Source organism: Phacochoerus africanus, chromosome 11, assembly GCF_016906955.1.
Source record: "Phacochoerus africanus isolate WHEZ1 chromosome 11, ROS_Pafr_v1, whole genome shotgun sequence".
Taxonomy (NCBI): Eukaryota; Metazoa; Chordata; class Mammalia; order Artiodactyla; family Suidae; genus Phacochoerus; species Phacochoerus africanus.
The window spans coordinates 114,068,652-114,090,849 of NC_062554.1; the positions used below are offsets into that span (position 1 = coordinate 114,068,652).

General features: G+C 38.2%; 1 protein-coding gene across 5 annotated transcripts in view; it reads left to right on the forward strand.

Annotated features, from left to right (window-relative positions):
* The window catches only part of DNM3 (dynamin 3), a 542,059-nt gene extending 524,452 nt beyond the window's left edge, over positions 1–17,607 (forward strand). For 2 of the 5 annotated variants that reach the window (XM_047751937.1, XM_047751938.1), the window contains one exon: positions 7,553–7,987. In XM_047751937.1, coding sequence (XP_047607893.1) covers positions 7,553–7,622 — 70 coding nt within the window. In that variant the 3' untranslated portion in view covers positions 7,623–7,987. Of the gene's footprint in view, positions 1–7,552; positions 7,988–16,264; positions 16,310–17,421 lie in introns of those variants that run through there. The other 3 variants (XM_047751934.1, XM_047751932.1, XM_047751935.1) reach the window with 3 other exon arrangements.
* Positions 17,608–22,198: the final 4,591 nt, after the last annotated feature.

A 22,198-nucleotide genomic window follows, 5' to 3' on the forward strand; every position in this document is an offset into this window, starting at 1 on the left:
TGACATACATTATAAAATCATGGGTTCATTTTCACAGGGGAAAGAAATCCTGGCTCTAAAATGTAGCAAGAATCATACTAGAGAATTTTTTTTAATCCTTTAAATGGACTCCAAGTTCTATGTTCTTTCCAACTTCTACTGTAAACTATTCTTGGAGAGTATTGGCTCACTCTGTTACTCAAGCCGAAAAGGCCAAAAATATGCTGGATATCATCCTATAGTATTTTTGATAATAAATTACAAAATATCTTCCATGTGGACAAAATCGTGACTGTTTATAACATTTTTCTGAACTTAGCCTTAGACCTTTTAGATATGTCCAACCTGTTTTTTTGAATAAATGCTTAAAATAAGCAAAGTGCAATACAGTGCTGAAATTTAAAATACTGTGCTCCATAATCTGTTCTCTTAGAGCAGGCATTAGCAAGAGGAAGTCCTGGGGCATAGTTAGTTGCCCTTCCATTTCATTGGGGTGCACACTCCTGTCTGATTTGTCCTTGGGGATATTCACTCATTGATGTTCTTGAACTCCTGGTTGGGACACTGCCCCCTGTGGGTGCTGTGGAAAGCTGCAAGAAGGGTAGGGAGTAATAATCCGGTCATAGGAACTTTATAATGTTGTTCAGATGATTAACCATTGTATACATGCCTTAAACTTTGGAAAATGAGCAAGGATTAAATAATTCAAGAGGGTCTTGAAGAAGCATGGCTCTTAATTTCCTGGGAGGGAGACCCCACGCAGCTGACGGATGCTACCAGAGTCATTTTTGCCTAGAGCCACTCTGGATCTGAATGCAACAAGAATGCCTGTGGGAGGCATTCTTCATGATTTTAGAAAACTCAGCAACAATTCTTGGTTTTGTTCTCTTTTGTCTTCTAAATTCATCAGGGAGTTCCCATTGTGGCACACTAGAAATAAATCTGACTAGTATCCATGAGGATGAAGGTTCAATCCCTGGCCTTGCCCAGTGGGTTAAGGATCTGGCATTGTGGTGAGCTGTTGTGTAGGCTGCAGATGTGGCTAGGATCCTGCATTGCTCTGGCTGTGGTGTAGGCCGTCAGCTGTAGCTAGATTCAACCCCTAGCCTGGGAATTTCCATGTGGCGTGGGTGCGGCACTAAAAAGAAAGAAAAGGGGGGAAGTTCATCAGATGTAGCCCCCAAGAAGAGATCATTTACTTCTTGTGCTTAGGTAGACAAAACCCTTCTTTTTTTTTGACCCATTTCATCAATAAGATTAAAAATGGACAAGTTGATATCAGATTCTTATGACTCCTAGAAACCTGAGATGCATAACTCTCATGATCCAAAATGCAATTGCATGTAAGTTAAATTTTGAGACAGTTTTATTTTATTTTATCTTACATTTTACAAAGGATCATAATTTTTTTTTTTGTCTTTTATAGGGCTGCACCTACAGCATATGGAGGTTCCCAGGCTAGGGTCTAATCGGAGCTGTAGCCACTGGCCTATGCCAGAGCCACATCAACGTGGGATCCGAGCTGCTCACAGCAATGCTGGATTCTTAACCCACTGAGTGAGGCCAGGGATTGAACCCACAACCTCATGGATCCTAGTTGGATTTGTTAACCACTGCTTCACGACTGGAACTCCCAGTTTTATTTTAAAAGCTTCAGCTATATCTAATGAGTAGAACTTGTGGTATAAATGAAGCCTATTACATTTCCTTTTTTATGCAAATAATTATCATTTTAGGCAGATATCATTCTTCCAGAAGTATTAGTCTCTGCTGGTTTTTTTTTTTTTTTTTTTTGGTCGCCACAAGGCACATGAAATTCCTGGGCCGTGGATCAGATCCAAGCCACAGCTGTGACCTACACACCAGCTACAGTAACACCAGATCCTTAACCCATTGTGCCAGGCCAGGAATCAAACCTGCTTCCCAGTGCTTCAGAGACACCACTGATTGCAACACAGCAGGAACCCCAATCTTTGTGTGTTTTTTGAGAATTTCCTTTGTTTTCTTAAATTTGGGTCCATCTAGCTAATAAGGTTCGATTTCAGTCACACTCTCTCCAAAGGTAAGAATTTGGAATGCATGGTTAGATATGCTCAGTTTCTATACCTGCTGCCATTTTCATGAACAGATAACAAGCTTCCATAAACAAGTGGTTATTCTGATGATGAGTAACAAGAAGACTACCATAGTATAATATCTTTGTCTTTACAAAATAAACCTAAAATTGATTTGACCATGCTTAATTCTAATTTCCCAAGTATCAAAGTATTTCTACCATTTCTTTGTCTTTCTTAAGAATTTTTCCAGCCCTTCCTATTTTTGCTCTTACTTTATCTGGCAATGAACTGCTCAGAAAGCAAGGACAAGATCTTAAAACAATTTTCAAAGCATAGTCCAGGACCAGCAGCATCAGCATAATCTGGGCACTCCCTAGAAATATCTCACCCCTTTAGAAATTGTGTGTGGGACCTAGAAACCTGCATTTTAACAAGGCCCCCAGGGAATCCTGAGGCACAGTCCAGTTGGAGAACCATAGCCTTACAACATGCCGATGTAACTGCCCAATAGAAAGAATCCTAGCCTGGGAATCGCAATACCTTGGTTTGAGCAGAGGAATGGAGCCTCAGCTACATAGACTCAGTCTGGCTCACACACTTACCAGATAAATAAATCCCACTTTCCGCCTTGAGGAATAAGGAAGAAAGACCAAGCCTTTTCAGTGATCAGTGTTATGCCATCAGGAAGCAAGGAGCTAGAGGAAAGGCAATTTGCATCCTCACCACCTGCTACTGATATACCTCTGCTAAGACTGGTGTCACCTCATGAACACTCAGAAGCAAAGAAGACTGGATGGAAATTTAATTCTTCCATTCTTAGAAGAGAATTGAATGAGAAAATAAGACAACTGTTGGGTTCTCTCTTATCAGCATAGCCAGTTTCTCACCGACCGTACCACCCACCCCGAGTGAGCATTTGACCTTACAAAATTTGTCATTATCCAAAGTACATTTGTCATTGTGCTGTAAATGGTCTATCCCTGCAGCTACAAATGCAATGTCAAGTATTGCGTCTTTCCCTTTGATTTGGAAGTAGAAACATGGCTCTTCTGTCATAACCATAAACCTCCCACATACACATGGTGTTTCAATAAACACTAAGTGATGCAAGATGCTCCATTTCAATATAATAGGTTATTTAATGAAGCCCATCACTGCACAAAGCAAAGGAGAAAAAATTTAGTACAAAACAAATAACACTGCTTGGCCCAAAACAAACTGTCTTATGAGGTGAATGTCTTTGGAAACTCTTTGAATGGTTAGGAACTGAACCAATGAGATGAACCTTAACTATAAACCTTAAATGTTTTTTCTGGTGTTGAAGTTGGCAAACATTTAACATGACTTATTAAGAAAATTCACACTGAACAAAATCATGCTCCTCTGGAATTGCTTTCTATGCAGATTATTTGGGGGTTTATTGTTTTAGAAATAAAAAGATGCACATTTCTTCTGGGAGGGTTGACGGGCTTTTTAGGGTTTTTAATTACTAAGCACCACATAGGTTACTTTAACCTGAAATGAGGCATATTTTAAAGATGTCATAATTATTTTAGGAGAACATGATGGGAATTTTTTACCTTTCACTTTTTTTCAATCATTAGTTCACCACACAAGTGTGCAGTACCAATTCAATACAATAACCTAGGGACTCCATTAAAAAGTTCATGATGGATAGTTTTTCCTGTTTTATTTATTTGAAAGAAAAAATGCCATGAGCCAAAGACAACACTGAGTTCTGGGATATGGTGGTGATAAGACAAACAAAAGGCCTGGCACATAGCAGAAGGGTATATTCTCCTGATCTCCTGCCTTGCTTTCTTTTTTTTTTTTTTTTTGTCTTTTTGCTATTTCTTTGGGCCGCTCCCACGGCATATGGAGGTTCCCAGGCTAGGGGTTGAATCGGAGCTGTAGTCACCAGCCTATGCCAGAGACACAGCAACGCGGGATCTGAGCCGCGTCTGCAACCTATGTCACAGCTCACGGCAACGCCGGATCCTTAACCCACTGAGCAAGGGCAGGGACCAAACCCGCAACCTCATGGTTCCTAGTCGGATTCGTTAACCACTGCACCACGATGGGAACTCCCTGCCTTGCTTTCTTTCTGCAATTGCTCGTTACTGTAGATTTTCTCTTGTCCAGTTGGCATGGTCCAAAGATTGGGGAGGAGATTAATGATAAGTTGCTGTGCCATCAGAATTTTTCAGGCTTTCTGTTCTCTATTTCCACCATTGAACTTGTCCCTTCCATCCTCACCACTTAACTTCTAGTTTCTTTAACTCCATTTAGACCTGAATTCTCTTATGACTCTCAAACTTTACATACCAGAGTTAAAATCATATTTGCCCCTTCTTTGACCACATTATTGTATTTTAAAGCTCCAAGAATATATTCTCAGTGTCTGAATTACAAAATTTTGCCCCATTTTTTTCCACTCAAATGGGATGCTATAGTAAAACTTCTTGTGCACTTGTCTCATCTCTTTCTTTTTCCGCTATGAATAGATTTTGAGTTTTTAAAGATCATGCAGCATGATACAGTCCTCATAATACATGCTCAATAAATAATGCCTGTAGTGCATAACTGGAAGGCATGTTACAGATCATCTAGTTTGAGTCTCCTGTGTCAGAGATGAGAAAACTGAACCTTGGAAAATTTTAGTGATTCATGGTTATATAAATTGGCAATTAAAGCTAGAATTCACACCTTTTGACTTCTGTGCAAAGTTGCTGCCTCAGATATAAACCTCTGGAGTTCCCATCATGGCTCAGTGGTTAACAAACCCGACTAGTATCCATGAGGACTCAGGTTCAATCCGTGGCCTTGCTCAGTGGATTAAGGATCTGGCATTGCTGTGGCTGTGGCATAGGCCAGCAACTACCGCTCCAATTTGACCCCTAGCCTGGGAACCTCCATACGCCGTGGGTGCGGCCCTAAAAAGACAAAAGACTATATATATATCTGACAAATGCCTCAAAAGTTTGCATTTATGGCCTCATTGGCTCACTTTGACTTACTCTATCCTATAACCTGGCTAAGTATCTTTGTGTAGGTACTTTTCAATCATTCATTTATTTGTCTACTAGTTAATGCATATTTATTCACTGCCTTCTAATTATACTAAATGCTGAATATACATAATAAATACAGAGTATGTGGTCTCTGCACTCAAGAAATTTGCAATCTATTGGAAGACAGAGGCAATAATCTAGTAAGTAAGTACATAAGGACAAACATGGGTAAATGCCATTAAATACATAAAACTATGAAGTGATGAGGACTGGTGGTTGGAAACTATAAGATGGTCAGGAAGTGTCGAGGAATGACAAGCAAAGAACAAAAGGAAAAGAAGAGAATTCAATTTGCATTCCTTTTTCTCTTGGCTACAACCCTTGGTTAAAGCTATCACATATGCATGAAAACAGTTTCCAACCCACCATGCCATACTGTATTCTGCCTTTCACTGCACTTGTAGTTTAAGATTCGCTTTTTTCAAATAAAATCCTCTAAGTCCATTCCATTATTGAGCCTTCTGCTAGTTTCTCATTTTCAAGTTGAAATTCTGGCCAATCCCTTACCCCCTTAGCTGCTTAACTAACTTTATTTATTCAGTTGTCAAACATTCACTGGCTGAATGACAGGCACTGAGCTAGAAACTTCGGGAACATGAAGATGAGTAAGACACAGCCCATTTCTAATCAGTAGAAATAAACGTATAAACCTAATTCTAAAATATACTGAGATGCTACAGAAACCACTGTATCAGGATAGGGGAATAGGTCAGCGAAGACTTCACCCAGATGAGTGTTAAATGATGAACAAAAGAACACTGAGAATGTAATTGAAGACAACACCATCCTAAACACTCTGTGAAACAAGGCAAGTAGACATGACCTCTGGCCTCTGGAAACCTCATATCAAAGGAGAAAGTGATGTAGGTTCAAATTCAGGACATAGGTTAAACAAATATGGCCATTGTAATGAAAATGAGCAATATGCTAGTGAAAGGGCAGGTGTTTTTGCATAGTCATAAGTGAAAAGGAAATTATGGGAGCATTTTTCCCAGCAGGAAATTGCCAGAACATTTCAGATAGCCATAGCAGCCAGTAGCCTTTCTGAAGGAATAGGATTAATTTGTTTACTCAAATTAAACAGCTAATAGTGATTGGTTTAGTTTCATAAGTGTGCCTATAAAAAAAAGTATCTTTAAATACACTTTCAAAAATCAAGTGCCCGCTTAGTAATGAGACTAGTATAAGAGGTTAAACTGAAATGTACCTTTCTAAGGAAACCTTTCCTCTAAAGCCTCTTGACATATTTCAAGTGCAGGAGGCAAAAGAAACTCTACTAATACCTATGAGTTTGTGCATAAGTGGTTAGTATTTTCACCATTAATCAACAGTATCTCTTTTGCTTTGATTTTCCGTGACCATCTAATTTTATTTTATAGCTTCGTAATTTTTTAACGTTTCATAGCAGTTTTCCTTAACTTTTCTAATTTCACTCCTTCATCCCAAGAAAGAACATTTGATGTGATCAATTTAGTATTTCCAGCACAGAAGAAAATTGCATGACATAACTGTTTTTCAAGAAGGGGTCTTTCTGAAAAAGTCAATGGAAGAGTTTTATCAAGAAGAAAGATTTCAATTTGTAGAATTTGTTGAATTGTGTTGGTTATAAACATTACTCTCTGAGAGATATGAAGTCAAGTATACACACAAAAAGCTTATTAATACATTTAGGAAATAAATGTATGAGTTTGGGGAATAAAGAGTATTAATTGGTAACATTGAGATTCTCAGGTACAGTAATGTTTCATTATTTGGAGTTTGTTATTCAGCAACCTCAGCTATTAGAAACACTATTCATTACATGAGCAATACTTCTACGAAGAATAAAACTTTTAGGACCCCAATAGGAACCAGAGCCTATGCAGTTTACTCAAGCACTCACCCTGAGCCTGTTTGCACTTATTGCAGAGAATCCTAAAAACCTCAATTTCCTAGTGCCCTGCAAATTAGAAGTAAAATATAGAACAAGTTGGAGAAAGCTACCACTAAAGGCAATGAGAAGTGATAACTAACATCCTGACAGGGAGAAAAAGAGGAAGAATATTACATAAAGGGAAGTAAAAATTCAAACCCCATCAGTCTCTGAGATGTAAATACCTTATTAGTTCCAGGGATAGGCTTAACAGTACAGTTCATATTTTATTGCCTGAGAAATATGCAGTGCATTTCACACGGCTTTTAAGAGATTCAATATTTTTATCATTTTAGTCTTGGGAGCGATGACTTCAGTTTTTAGCAAAATTTACATGTTAAAAATATGTCCTTTTCATTAGAAAATGCTAGATAAATGAAAGGTGATAGTATAAATTATTACAGATGGCAACCACTCCTGCTGGCCTGTCTGTGCATGAGCATGTGTGTGATGGCTCTTTCTCAGTGTCTTTGGGACAACTTTCTGCTAGATATTCTACTTGTTTCTTTACCTTTCTCTTTCTCTCTTTCTAGCCGGAGACCACCCCCATCACCAACTCGTCCCACTATAATCCGTCCACTAGAATCCTCCCTGTTAGACTAAACGAAGTGCTGGCATGGCAATTAATTACTAATGAATTATGCGAGAGCAAAATATTTGATAACTGTTGCAGTAAATCATGAGTAGTCGCATGTGTGGACATCAGTAGGCAAGTAACCAGTTTTACTAATGCATTCACTGCTCACCTTCATTGCTCATGGTATGTCAAACTTTGGGGGTTTGACTCTTGAAAACTGCTGACTCTTTGAGGCTTTATATGTCGTATCGACCAAGGTAGGTTGTTTGACAGCCCTCTGCTTTGAGGACCATTGGCCTGCCCTGGCGTATATGTGGAATTGCTTTGACAAGTTTCGCAGGTTACGTACCATTCGATATAATTCTGAAGAGATAAGAGATAGTGGGCTTATACCTAAATGATACATATTTATTTCCCCACATTCTGTTTTGACTAATGGAAATTATGTTGTCTGTTATTAATGTTTCTGCCTACTCCACAGTTACCTTTTTTAGATACTCTTTCCTTCCCCCTTATTCCATAAGACTACTAGAAAGTGATTTTTTTTAATTTAGAATTCCTTAAATATAAAACTTTTCCAGAAGCACGAGGTAGTTTGCAAAGGAAAAGTTAATATGTTGCTTGCTCTAGAGGGCTTCTCATGCCAATGTGTTTTGCTTCATGCTAGAAGCATATTCAACAGTGAATCAAAGCTTGTTTTTGGTAGTCAGCAAATTTAGCAAGTTAGTTTCAAAGTTCTAGGAAGAAGCAAAATATCACACCTCTAGAAGCATCCAGACAAACGTCATGTCTTTATTCACTTATGTGCTTACCTCCTCATAGGTTATAGTGAAGGCTGATAGGGAAAATATTTAATTTTGTATATGGATCTAATTTGGGGATAACTACACTTTGACACTAATTCCAGTTGGTTTATTTAGTTAGTTAATTGGAGCAAAAATATGTTTCTCTTTCCATGCTAATATGTAATTCTCCCATGTAAAAATTTAGCCTACCTTTAAAACAGGTTTAATGTAACTTATTGTCCATTCTAGGCTTTCTGGATAAATCCAAGTCTTACTGTGGGATAACCATATTGAAAGAATGGAACCTGGAATGGAAAGGAAAGTCATTTAGTATGTGATGCCTTGGTTTAAGAGCAGAGCTCACACTCCTACGGCCAGACAGCTTCAGCGTCTCTTTCCCAGTCATTCCAGAAAATGGTATTAAGACACTGAGATTTAAAGCAAATTGGCAAATTCTAACATTTCTAGAACTTACAAGAGCAGCTTAGCCTGGGGGTTAATAGTTCAGTCTCGAGGCTGAGTTTTGGACTACCTAGGACTTGATGATTAGGTTGTAGGAAGCAGCCAGAAGCCAACTGGAATTCTGTCTGCTAACTGTTCCCAGACAGCACACCAAGTATTCACTGAACAGTTGTATCCCATGACACTATTTCATATTCTACAGAAGTAAATCAGTTTTAACCAGCTGAAATGTCTGCCTTTGAAAGCAGCAAACATGATTTGTATGTTAACTTAACTTTAATTTCCTGTGTGGTTTATATCCAAAGCAGACACCCATAAAGCATGAAGGAAAAACTTTTTAACCGTTATTAAAAAGAGAACTTGCCAAGTTGAATGGCATTGTTTTGAACTTATTCTAAAGGGTTAAAACTAGCCCATTTAGGCAAACATCAGAGAATACAATATTCACAAAAAAGGCATTTCAACTTTTAAATTGCAAGTGATTGTATAAGGAATGCCACCCTAAATCTTCTATCTTATTTTTCCTCATGGAAAAATTAACGGTGAATGAAACGGGTGTGCAAGATACATACTGTATTTTTAAAATAGTATTGCAACTAAATGGAAATATGTTAAGCATACATCCATAGTAAAATGAATAGTCTACAGTGATATCTTTTCATAAAATTTCCTCTTAAGATTCCTTTTGCTTCTTCTTTTGAATTCTCTAAAATAGGCAGCTAACGGGTTGTATACTTCAGGGTTTGGCTTTGTGCTTGCTATATGCGGTTTAGCATTTTGCTGTATTTCAAAAATTTCCTTCGGTTAAAGGAAAATATTGTGGATAACCACTAGTGTGTTCTTAGATCAGCACAAACCATGTCAAAGAAAATTGGAATTTTTTTCCAAGTTTCTTTGCACTAATTTCATGCAGTCATAAACAATGGCATTTGTTACCTTTGGCTTTTGCTCTCAGATTGTTATCCCACAGTTTCACTGTCCTAATTGTCTCTTCTTATGTCTACGCTTTTGTTTTATTTTACTTCTAAGTTATTTCTAATAGAACCCTGCTGCCCCTGGAATTTCAGCCGTCGTGTTGGAGAATATTTTCAGTTTACTGCAGTGCTGTGTCCTATGATTAGTATTAACCCCATTTCCCAAAGGGTTTACGTTCTGCTAAAAAGAGACACCCATGTAAAATGTAAAAAAAAAAAAAAAAAAAAAAAAGTAAAAGTCAGAGGCTCTGGGATGTGCAGTTTGAAGTACAGCATTCATATCAGGCCTTAAGATGGGAGTGTAACTTAATAAGTTTTCTACATGTTTCCCATACACTTCAAATCTTTCGTTTAACTTCCTCCTGATTGCTCTGATGTTGTCTACACAACAGATGTAGCTCCATCATGTCTAGTACAATAAAACATACAGTGCTTTTAGGATTTGGAAAAATAAACTGTATATGTTTATTTGAAAGGTAAATCTATTTTATTGTCATATGCTAAACCTTGCATGCTTATTGACTAATTGGAATAACCATTTACTCAACTGTGGACAGAGGATTGAAATAGTATTGAGTTAGAACAGATATATGACATTTTCAGAAATCGTCTGCCAAGATTACTCCTCTGAATATTGCTTTTAGCTGTGTTTTGTAACATAGAAAAGCAGTAGGGTCTGTTTAATTAGCAAATTGCCTACTTGTTCAGATACAACTCATACTGTTCCAAAATATAATAAAACCAAGTTCCTGTGATATAACTATAAGCCTTCTGGTCTTAGAATTAAAAAGTAGTCATATAGACTCATTTTATGACTTTTAAGTATACTGTAGCCATAATTCTTAAATATGAAATGGGACCCAATACCAGTATGTGATAACTGTTGATGTTTTCTGTGTACATACACATTTTCTATGCATGTGCCTCTATGTATACAGTATATACATAGTAAATTTGTTTCTATAAGTACATGTATTTTGTGCCCCTTTGGGTAAGTAGGTTTAAAATCACTTGTTAAAATGCCACAAGCATGAGTGTGATTGTATGTGTATTGTATATACATGTATGTGTGTAAATATTTATGTATACATGTGCTTCGTATGTGTGCATATGAATATATTTTTTAAACTGTGCCAATATAAGCATTAGCTTTATATCTTCCATAATACATGATAACAGTGGTTCATGTCTCATAACATTCATGAGGTATACAAAATTTTCTCCATATCGTGTTCATTCTGAGAGGCACAAGTCTCAGAATTTCCATGACAACATGGTACAATAACATCCACAGGCATTTATTGACATCTAAATTCACAGCGTTGCTGTTGAAGAAGAAATTATCTTTGCCAATATAGCTCAATATAGTAAATGTAAGCTCCAGAAACCTACTTAAAGATCTTTGATTAGAATTATAAATTATCCTTGGATTGCTGTGCTGCATCTTAAAAAGCCAAGTTGGTCTATATTGTCATTTGTCTCTCTATGGTAAATGTCAAAATATAAAGTAGAGGGACACAGTAGTGGATTTTTCTGAGTAAATTTGCTTAAAATGAGAGGAAGAAGCTATGTGATACCTCAGAGGCAGGTCATCCATCCACTTTGTCAGGTAACCATTTTTAATCTGACCAACAATATATTTATTTGAAATTGACAAGAATCTCCTTAACATTGAGAATAAAGCTTATGTAGTAGATATCTGAACTATGGAACCCAGTGAAAGAATATTTGAGACTCAAGCCCTGAGTTTTATATCATTTCACCAAGACTTCACTCTGTAAGCTCAGAGTTTCATGTGAATGAAGCTAGATGATTTCCAAGAAACAATTATTGGTTCACTGGATCACTCATTCCTTTCTTAACAGCTCAATTGTATCTTCTAGATAATCTTCAGTCATCCTGTCTAGTTGGTATGTTTAAAATTATGTGGTGCTCCGTATTGTGAGAGTTTAAGAATACTTTGAAGCATATGTAGTATATGCATTGCTATTTGTATAAAATGTGTAAGGATTTGTGTATGTATGAGAGCAAGAGAGAGGAACTGAAGGGATTTTCTTGTTTATCTTAAGGCCTGTTCATACTGGTATATTGGTGACACTTCTCACCTTTCTGGTCTGGGGTTTCACACATGGCTCAGCTCAAGGCTTCATTTCTTTTTCATTTGTACCCTCAAATTCTATAATGTAATGTTTTTAAAACTGTGATAAAATTACTATGTTTAACCTCTTGCATCGTCTGTTGCCAATTTGATAAAAATGATACCTTCCAACCAGAAATGCCACCATGACTTGATTTGTGTTCAATTTCATATGTACAGCCTTTGTTTTGCTTGCCTGTCTGTTTCTTTTCTCTCCCTTTTCTGAATCAAACTCCTATTTTGCTTTTTTTATATAAAGAAACAGCCTACAGAAGCAAAATCTTGTCTTCTCTGTGGATTCTTTAATTACTTTGAGCCAGATCACTCTCCACTGTCTTCTTGGCACTTTCAGGATTTCTTAATGCTGATATATGGATGGATTCTGTGAATTGAATTTTTGAAGCAAGTTCCTAAAACCTGTATCATTCTTGAAGGTCACATGTACCTATTGTGAAAATGTGAAGCTGTATTTCTGAACCTGAAATAAATGATAACATTTGAAGGATTCCCCCCTTCCTCATTCTTATATATATTAGAGTCACGTCTATGCTTATCAAGATCTGAGACTTGTAAATATTTATAACTCCTTTGATACAGTTGGCCCAGAATTTCTAATACAGAGAATGTTAGCATTTGGCATTGCTGTCATTAATTTGGGAAAGGATGAGATTTTTAAAGGGAGCAAATTGGACAAATCAAAGGTGAGAGAGTGGGAGACGTTTCATTCCTGTTCAGAAGTCATTGTTGTACTAGGTTAAGAAGGACGCATCTTTGGCCGCCAGAGGGTGCAAAGTGACACTTGCCAAGAAGCACTGTGACATTTTGCTATTGAAAAGGAGGTGATCCTGAAAAACTAAAAGTAGAAGGAGAGAATGCTCTGCCTACCAAAGGCATTTCTTGCAGAAAGTAATTGAGCTCCTGTCTCAACAGTAAGCCTTCATTGTTTACTCAGTGGGCACCGATTGAGGTGAGAAGTTTCCCCAATATTAAGAAAATGGAAGGGTGTCCAGTATCTATACATGTCCTTATCCTGAGTTTCCAGATAGTAGATTAAGATTCCTTGTTATACAAGAGTTTTGATGATGAGCCTCTTTATCACCCGCATAGATCCAGAGTGTGCCATCTAAAAGCAGAAGACAGGAATGGGGGAGGAAGGTGTTTGTTTATTTTCTCTTTGTGTTCAGGATATGCTCTTTGTGAAAAGATAAATTGAAAAGATTGTTGGGCTAATATACACTTTCCTGTTGGAATTTCTTTCCATATTCATTAGTGGAGCAATGAATGCCTTCAAAGGAAGCTTCTTAATGGAAGAAAGAGCCTGTGACTTATGCTGTTCACTTGTGGGTTATGTGTGTGTGTGTGATTATATATTCAGAATAGTTCCTGACAGAAATTACCAAAACCGGGAGTTCCCTGGTGGCTCAGTGTATTTAGGGTCCAGTGTTGTCACTGCTATGGCTCAGGTTGCTTCTGTGGTGCGGTTTGATCCCAGGCCCTGGAACTTTTATATACTCCAGGCACAGCCAAAAAAAAATCCCAAAAACAAAAAATCAAATCCAAACAACCTTATTGTCACTATTTGGCAAATTTCCATTTGTATTTAAAAATAGTTCCAACATCAGTGTTACAAAGGGGAAGACATTACAGAAGCTTTAATATCAGATTGCAGGGTTAGAGTCTCCATTTTTCCCAGACTTTTTTGACCATCATTGCTTTGTTCGTAGAGCATTTCATAGGACTAGTGTTCTGCAGTATATGCCTTAGGAAACACTGCTTAGTGGCTTTATGCCAGAGGGAAGAGGCATTGAGTGAGATTATTCCAGTACAGACTGTCACTAACAAAACCTTGGCGGATAAAATCAAGTGTCATAGCAACCAGAGCTCCCACCTCAGGGCCATCCTCCTGGAGCTCCAGTGCTTTGTCACCACTGTGTCTGAGACCCAGGGAAGTAGGTCACATAGGAGCAGGAGGTGTGAAAGCAGATGCAAGGAGTCCTAGGGAGCCTTGTGGAAGACTCAGATAGTTTTCAATATTACTTTTTCTCTCTTATTCTCCAAAAAAAGAGCTTCTTTAGTTACATTACGCCCATCATATTCTTATAAAGGGAGGGATCTAGGTTGACGTAAAAGTGAAGATCATCAGAAATTCCCCTTGTGGCTCAGCGGAAACGAATCCGACTAGTAACCATGAGGTTGCAGGTTCGATCCCTGGCTTTGCTTAGTGGGTTAAGGATCTAGCATTGCTGTGAGCTGTGGTGTAGGTCCTGCATTGCTGTGGTTGTGGCATAGACCTGAAGCTGTAGGGCCAATTCAACCCCAAGCCTGGGAACCTCCATATGCCTCAAGTGCAGTCCTAAAAAGAAAAAAAAAAAAAAAAAAAGTGAAGATCATCAGAGAAGCATTGAGAAGAATGACTGTTCTTATTGCCTTTCTTGTCTCACTTTCCCAAGCCTTCAGGCTCACCAGTAAGTTATCTAAGTGATGGGCAAAGAAAACAAGCAGAGAATGCTTTGTGAGATTGTAACGGACAAGAAAAAAGTTCTAAGGAAGGCCTTCCCAGGGATCTTGCTCTCGAGGAGCGTCACCTAAGAACAGACTGCAGTGATACAGAAGAACTTATTTATAAAACAGAGACAAACTCAAGGATTTTGAAATTAAACTTAGGAATACCAAAGGAGAAATTTTGGGTGGGTGGAGGGAATGGCTGCATTGGGAGGATAGGATTAACATAAACACCACTATATATCAAGTAGATAACACAAGGACCTATTGTATAGTGAAGGGAGGTTTACTCAATGTTTTTAATAGCCTATGGCGTGGGGAGAATGGATATATGTATATGTGTAACTAATCCACTTTGCTGAAATCATGATGCTCCTATGACATTGTAAATCAGATATACCCCAGTAAAATTTTAAAAAGAACTGATTGAAACATTGAGGTAGAATAACAAGAGTGTGGATAATTCATCGTTCTTATTAATAATGAGTTCTCTGTTTGGCCACACCCACAGCATATGGAAGTTCCTGAGTCAAGGACTGAATTCGAGCCATGGTTGCAACCTACACCACAGCTACAGCAACCCAGATCCTTAACCTGCTCTGCTAGAATGGGGATACAACCCGAGCCTTTTCAGTGACCCGAGCTCCTGATGTTGGATTCATAACCCACTGTGCCACAGCAGGAACTCCAATAATGGGGTCTTTTATATAAGAATTAGGCTCATGTTCCCACACACAGCTTTTCCTGCCATCTTACCTTGCTGTTTTGGCCAAACAATTCTTTGCAGTTATTTTTCAGAAAGCTTAAGAAGGCGTAACCTGAAACTATAATCTTGAGTAGGTAGAGTTTGCTTGTATGATGAATGCTAGCATGTATTAGCAACTTAGTATCCCAACTCAGTGTTCCAAACTCAGTAACATTTTCATGTTAGCTGTGGCCACAGTATAAGGTACCTTTGTAGCCCTTCATATAAAATGCCCTGGTATTTTCATACTTCTAGCACATTTTGCCTTCAAGCACTTCAGCCTTGTTAAGTAATATAGAGAATTCTGGAAGAGAACTAGTGAAAACTCAAACTGCCAAGATCCATAATAAAATTAACTCTGAGCTGCTATACTGCGTCATCATCAACAATGCTCTTTTGGCAGTGAGAGGAAAGTGAGAAACAGGATTGAGTGAGGAGGGAAAGAAAGGAGCTAGGGGATAAATGGCCCTCTGATGTTTGAGGCAAATATTCTAGCTGTCCGTGAAATATATTCCAAGACGTAAAGGTTCGGAGCCTGTCTCTGGACTAGAACACCAAACTGGCTCAAACAGGAAAATGCTTTGGCATATGCTGACAAAATGTCCCTTTAGCACTGTGGACTTGCTGTTCAGTTTAATGGCTCACCTCCCCACCCTGCTGAGGTAATTAAGGTGTTCCAAAGCCCCTTCAGAACTCAAAAATAGTTTCTGTTTGCTGGGCAGGTGATAAATCTCATTGAGCCTGACAGGAATTTAATTACACTTTCTTCATGAAAACACCAGGGATACCCATTACCTGGATCTCTAAAGCTAAAGGCTCGCAGACCCCCCGCAGTTGAAAGGTTACGGACCAATAACAAGTTCTTCATCATTTAAATGGATGGGAGGCCTCCTTAAGTGCAGCCAGCTTAAATTGGACCAAAGAAAAATTGGTCTTGGACTTTGAGGAAGGTAAGATCGTTTTTCACCACTGCTTAGAAACAGCCAGGTCAGTGTGGCTCCATTAACAGCTCCTGGAAGATGAAAAAGCAGTTTGTTTTTGTTTTTGTTTTTGTTTTTCATAGACCTTATTGCTCCACTCACTGAAGTGTTACAGAAGTAGGATGGAAGTGAGTATGTTGTTGCATACCTGAATGGGTAGCCAGAAAGAAGTCTCCCCAGGGAGCAGGGTCCTGAACTAACCTCACAGTTCTGTGGCTTGCTGTAATGTGGGGCTCATTACCAATTGTGCTGGAAAGAGGAAATTAAATATAGACTGCTGGAAACCAGTGGGAAAGCTTCATTGGGCCTGCTGTTTTCCTACTTACAGAGTTGTCCATGGCCACGTAGAGCTTCGTGTATCTTCCTAGTCGCACATCATCCAGAGACATTGATGTCAAAGTGAAGCACAACTCTGGACCCTTATTTCACAGTCAGTGGCTCTGATAAAGTGCAAGCCAGGCGAGGGAGAAAGAGCCAGCAAATGAAATTTCATTTATGCTGGACCCAGTGCAGAATAAATAAGAACTTCAGTTGCACCTTACACTGAGACAGAGGCAAATCTTACAAAATCCTGGGGTCACTGTGGACCAGACAGAGCCTCATAGTTTGCCTGGGCCTGGAAAGACTATCACATCAGGATTTTCACCTGGAGGAAATTCCTATTTACAAATCCTTTTCTCCCAGATTGACCCCAGCTATTTTCTGCATTGTGGTTACATTGCTCCTTTGACCTCTTGCTGCCTTCTACTTTCCCAAATCTTAAAAAAGAAAATTTCACCTGGCATGTTTCTATATCAGCTCTCTCCCACACACAATGGAGACTTCACAACATTTATTGAAATCTTTGGAAATAACTAAATGTCACAAAATCAGGGTTGGGAAACAAATACTCAAGTTGTGAAGGTATGTGGCTCTGGTACTGCTCCCAGTTCTCCTGGATATGATTGCATGGGTTTATCATACCAGGGTACAAACTAATAAGGTTTTGGAGTGGGCTCAAGTGGCCCAGACCTAGCACCTGGCTGCTGGCCAGGAAACATCCTAGGAGCTGCTTACTATGCCGTGTGGTTCTCTCTCACTTCCCCTGCATGTCTGCATGGTTTTTGTCTGATTTGAATTTAATTTTTGTGGGATAGTTTTGCATGCTCTTATTTGGATTTATTTTTCTAATTTAAACATTGTTTTCTTCCTCTGCATGTGTTTTTCTTTTCGTTATTTTGTTTTGTTTTGTTTTCACTAGGCGACCCCCTCCTGCAGTTCCAGAACGACCATCCTAACCCCCATCATTCATCTCCTTTTGTTTCCGACAACATGTCCATCTGTGGTATTTAAAAACCTTCTGTTTGCACTATATGTCATATGTACATAAAAACTTTTATTTTTGATCCATGTCTGTAATAAAAACAAATTTTATTCTATATAAAAAAATGAAATGTGTTTTGTTTCTTTTTCTAAAAAAGACTCAAATTAAGATAGGAGTTTGTTTCACCTAAAAGCAGGTAAAGTGAAAAATAAGTAATTTGATCTTTTTAAGAGGCTCAGATTGAAAATGATTGATTTTTAAGTTCTTAAAGCATTGTGATTTAGGATTCTCTTTGGCAGAGAATAATAATCTATCTTTGATTGAAATGTCTGTCCACTGGAAGGGTAAAAGATGAAGTAAAAATCCTGAGTGTCTAGAAAAAAACACAGGGGGCCGAACAATTTCAAGCTGCCTTCAAAACCTCATTAATAATGGTAATTGCACCAAGACTTTTTTTTCTATTTTTGTTGTTTTTCTAGAAGATAAAAATGTAAGACTATGGGAGAAATTATAAGTTTGAAACATTTAAATCTCATTCATTCTATCTGGCAAATTCAGGGGAGAAAACACATCAGTCAAATAAAAGTAAAGGAACGTTGCCACCTTGAGAAGAAAGATTCTTAATGATGTCAGTAGAATAAGAAGAATTGAGTCTATGTAAGTTTGCAGGCAAAGAGAACATTTTTTAATACCTTAATCCTCAAATAATCACCCCAACACTGAAATTGTAAGCTGTCATTAAAGACAAATCTGAAAGATTTATCCAAATAAGATATTTATCATTAAGGTAATATAGTCCATCCTTTGAAATATGTGATCTGAAATATGTGATCCCAAAGATTCTAGATTTCATTTAGAATTTTCTTTCTGAAGATTTACATGGTATAAATTTGAGTTTAAAACGATGTCCTCTTGGATGACATCACCTCTGATTATGCCTCACCTTAGCATATTAAGACAAAAAACTACAGGACAGGGAATTAAGATGGCGGAATAGAAGGACTGGAGCTCAACTTCTCTCATAAAAACAACAAATTTACAACAAATGCTGAACAACCTTCAACCAAATGGACTGAAAACTTTCAAAAAGATAACCTACTCCAGAAGACAACGAGGAAGCCACATCAAGAGATAGGCGCCGTTACGTGATATAAGCAATCCCATACCTGCAGGGTGGGAAGCTCACAGACTGGAAAGTAACTGTACCACAGAGACTCACCTACAGGAATGAGAGTTCTGAGCCCCATGTCAGGTCCCCAAGCCTAAGGATCTAGCAATGGGAGAAAGAGCCCCCAGAGTATCTGGCCTGGAAGCCAGTTGGGCTTGTGTGAAGGAGCTCTATGGGACTGGGGGAAATGGAGACCCCATTCTTGAAAGGTTCACGCAGACTTTCATGTGCACCAGGTCCCAGGACAAAGCAGTGGCTCCACAGGAATCTGGGTCAGACCTGACTACAGTTCTTGGAGGATCTCCTGGGAAAACGGGGGGGTGGGGGGGTGGGGTGACTATTTCATTGGTGGGGGGGATATTGGAGGCAAAGATCTCAGGAATATTCATCAGTGTGTGCTCCTCTAGAAGTGACCATTTTATGAAAATCTTGCCCCACCCATCAGAGCTGAGAAGCCCCAGGCCAAACAATAATCCAGGTGGGATCACAGCCCCACCCCCTTCAGTAAATAGGCCACCTACAGACCCCCAGGCACACAGCCACCTCTAATCTCACCCAGAGACAAAGCCTCACCCACCAGAGGGATAGAAATCAGCCCCATGTACCTGTGGACAGGCACCAGTCCCTCCCATCATGAAGCCTACAGCAAGCCCCTGTACCAACTTCAGCCACAAGGGGGGAAAACACCAGAAGTAGGAGAAGCTACAACTCTATTGTCTGCAAAAAAGGAGACCACACCAAAAACCTATAATATGAAAAGGCAGAGAACTATAATTCAGATAAGGAAGCAAGAAAAAAAACCCGGAAAAACAGCTAAGTGATCTGGAGATTATCAGCCTCCAGGAAAGACTAGACTGATGATGCTGAGGATGATGCAAGACATTGGAAATAAACCAGAGGCAAAGACTGATAATTTATAGCAAACATGGAGCAAAGAAATAGAAGACTTAAAGCTTAAGCAAGCAGAGATGCAAAAATACAATAACTGAAATAAAAAATTCATTGGAAGCAACCAACAGCAGAATACAGGAGGCAGAAGAATGAATAACTGAGATGGAGGACAGACTAGTGGAAATGACTGATGTGGAACAAAAAAGAGAAAAAAGGTTGAAAAGAAATGAAGAGCGTCTCAGAGAACTCTAGGACAACATTAAACTCACCAACATCCATATTATAGGGGTGCCAGAAGGAGAAGAGAGAGAGAAAGGGACAGAAAAAAATTCAAAGAGATAGTAGCCAAAAACTTCTCTAACATGGGAAAGGAACCACTCACTTAAATCCAGGAAGAACAACAAGTACCATATATAATAAACCCAAGGGGGAACACCCAAGGAGAAATCAAAAGCTTTACATAAGCAAAAGCTAAGAGAATTCAGCAACAATAAACCAGCCTTACAACAAATACTAAAGGAACTTCTCGAGGCAGAAAAGGCCACAACTAGAAACAAAAATACAACAAATGACAAGGCTTATAAGTAAAGGCATATGTACAGTAAAGGTAGGAAATTATCCACATGTGAATATCCTACCAAAATCAGAAATCATGAGAAGAGGAGGGTACAAGTACAGGACACTGGAGGTGCACTTGCAGTTAAGAGACCAACAACTTAAAACAATCTTGTATATGTATAGACTCCTATATCAAAACTTCAGGGTAACTGCAAACCAAAAATCTACAACTGATATACAAATAAGAAAAATCAACTCAAATACAACACTAAAGATAGTCATCAAGCCACAAGAGAAGAGAACAAGAGAAGTAGGGAAGAAAAAAGAGCAACAAAACCAAATCCAAAACAGTTAAGAACATACATATCAGTAATTACCTTAAATGTAAATGGACTAAATGCCCCAACCAAAAGACATAGACTGGCTGAATGGATACAAAAACAAGATCCATATACATGCTGTCTTCAAGACACCCACTTCACTTCTAGGGACACATACAAATTTAAAGTGAGAGGATGGAAGAAAATATTCCATGCAAATGGGAATCAAAAGAAAACTGGAGTAGCAATACTCACATCAGACAAAGTAGACCTTAAAATAAAGAATATTATAAGAGACAAAGAAGGACATTACATAATGATCAAAGGATCAATCTAAGAAGAAGATAAAACAATTGGAAATATATGTGCACCCAACACAGGATCACCTCAATGTATAAGGCAACTGCTAACAACCTTGAAAGGAGAAATTGACAATAGCACAATAATAGTGGGGGACTGTAGCATCCCACTTACATCAATGGACAGATCATCCAGACAGAAAATCAACAAGAAAACACAGGCCCTAAATGAAGCATTAGACAAAATGGACGTAATAAATATTTATAGGACATTCCATCCCAAAGCAGCAGAATACACATTCTTCTCAAGTGTACATGGAACATTCTCTAGGATAGATCACATTCTGGGCCACAAATCAAGTCTTGGTATCTTTAAGAAAATTGAAATCATATCAAGCATCTTCTCTGACCACAATGCTATACAACTGGAAATCATTCACAAGGAAAACACTGCAAAAAACACAAACACGTGGAGACTAAACAACATGCTACTAAACAACCAATGGATCACTGAAGAAAAATTAAAGAAGAAATTTAAAAACACCTAGAAGCAAATGACAGCAAAGATACAACACTCCAAAACCTATGGGATGGAGCAAAACCAGTTCTAAGAGGGAAGTTTATAGCAATACAGGCCTACCTCAGGAAACAAGAAAAAGCTCAAATAAACAATCTAGCTTTACATCTAAAGCAGCTAGAGAGAGAAGAGACAAGATCTTAAAGTTAGCAGAAAGAAATAAATCATAAAGATCAGAGCAGAAATCAATGAAATAGAAATGAAGAAAACCTATAAAAGATCAATGAAACTAAAAGCTGGTTATTTGAAAAGATCAACAAAATTGATATACCCTTAGCCAGACTTATCAAGAAAAAAAGAGGACTCAAATCAATAAAATTAGAAATGAAAAAGGAGAAGTAACAATGGACATCACAGAAATACAAAGGATCATGAGACTACTACATGCAACTATATGACAATAAAATGGAAATCCTAGAAAAAATGGACAAATTCTTAGAAAAGTACAATCTTCCAAGACTAAACCAAGATGAAATAGAAAAGATGAATGGACCAATCACAAGAACTGAAATTGAAACTGTGATTAAAATTTTTCCTGGACTTTCCAGAAGTCCAGGACCAGATGGCTTCACAGGCGAATTCTTTCAAACATTTGGAGAAGAGCTAAAACCTATCTCCTTCTGAAACTATTCCAAAAAACTGCAGAGGGAGGAAGACTCCCAAATTCATTATATGATGACATCACCCTGATACCAAAAACCAAAGATACCCCCCCAAAAAAATTTTATAGGCCAATTTCACTGATGAACATCGAAGCAAAAATCCTCAACAAAATACTAGCAAACTGCATCTAACAATACATTAAAAGGATTGTACATCATGATCAAGTGGGATTTATCCCAGGGATGCAAGGGTTCTTCAATATCTGCAAATCCATCAGTGTGACACACCACATTAACAA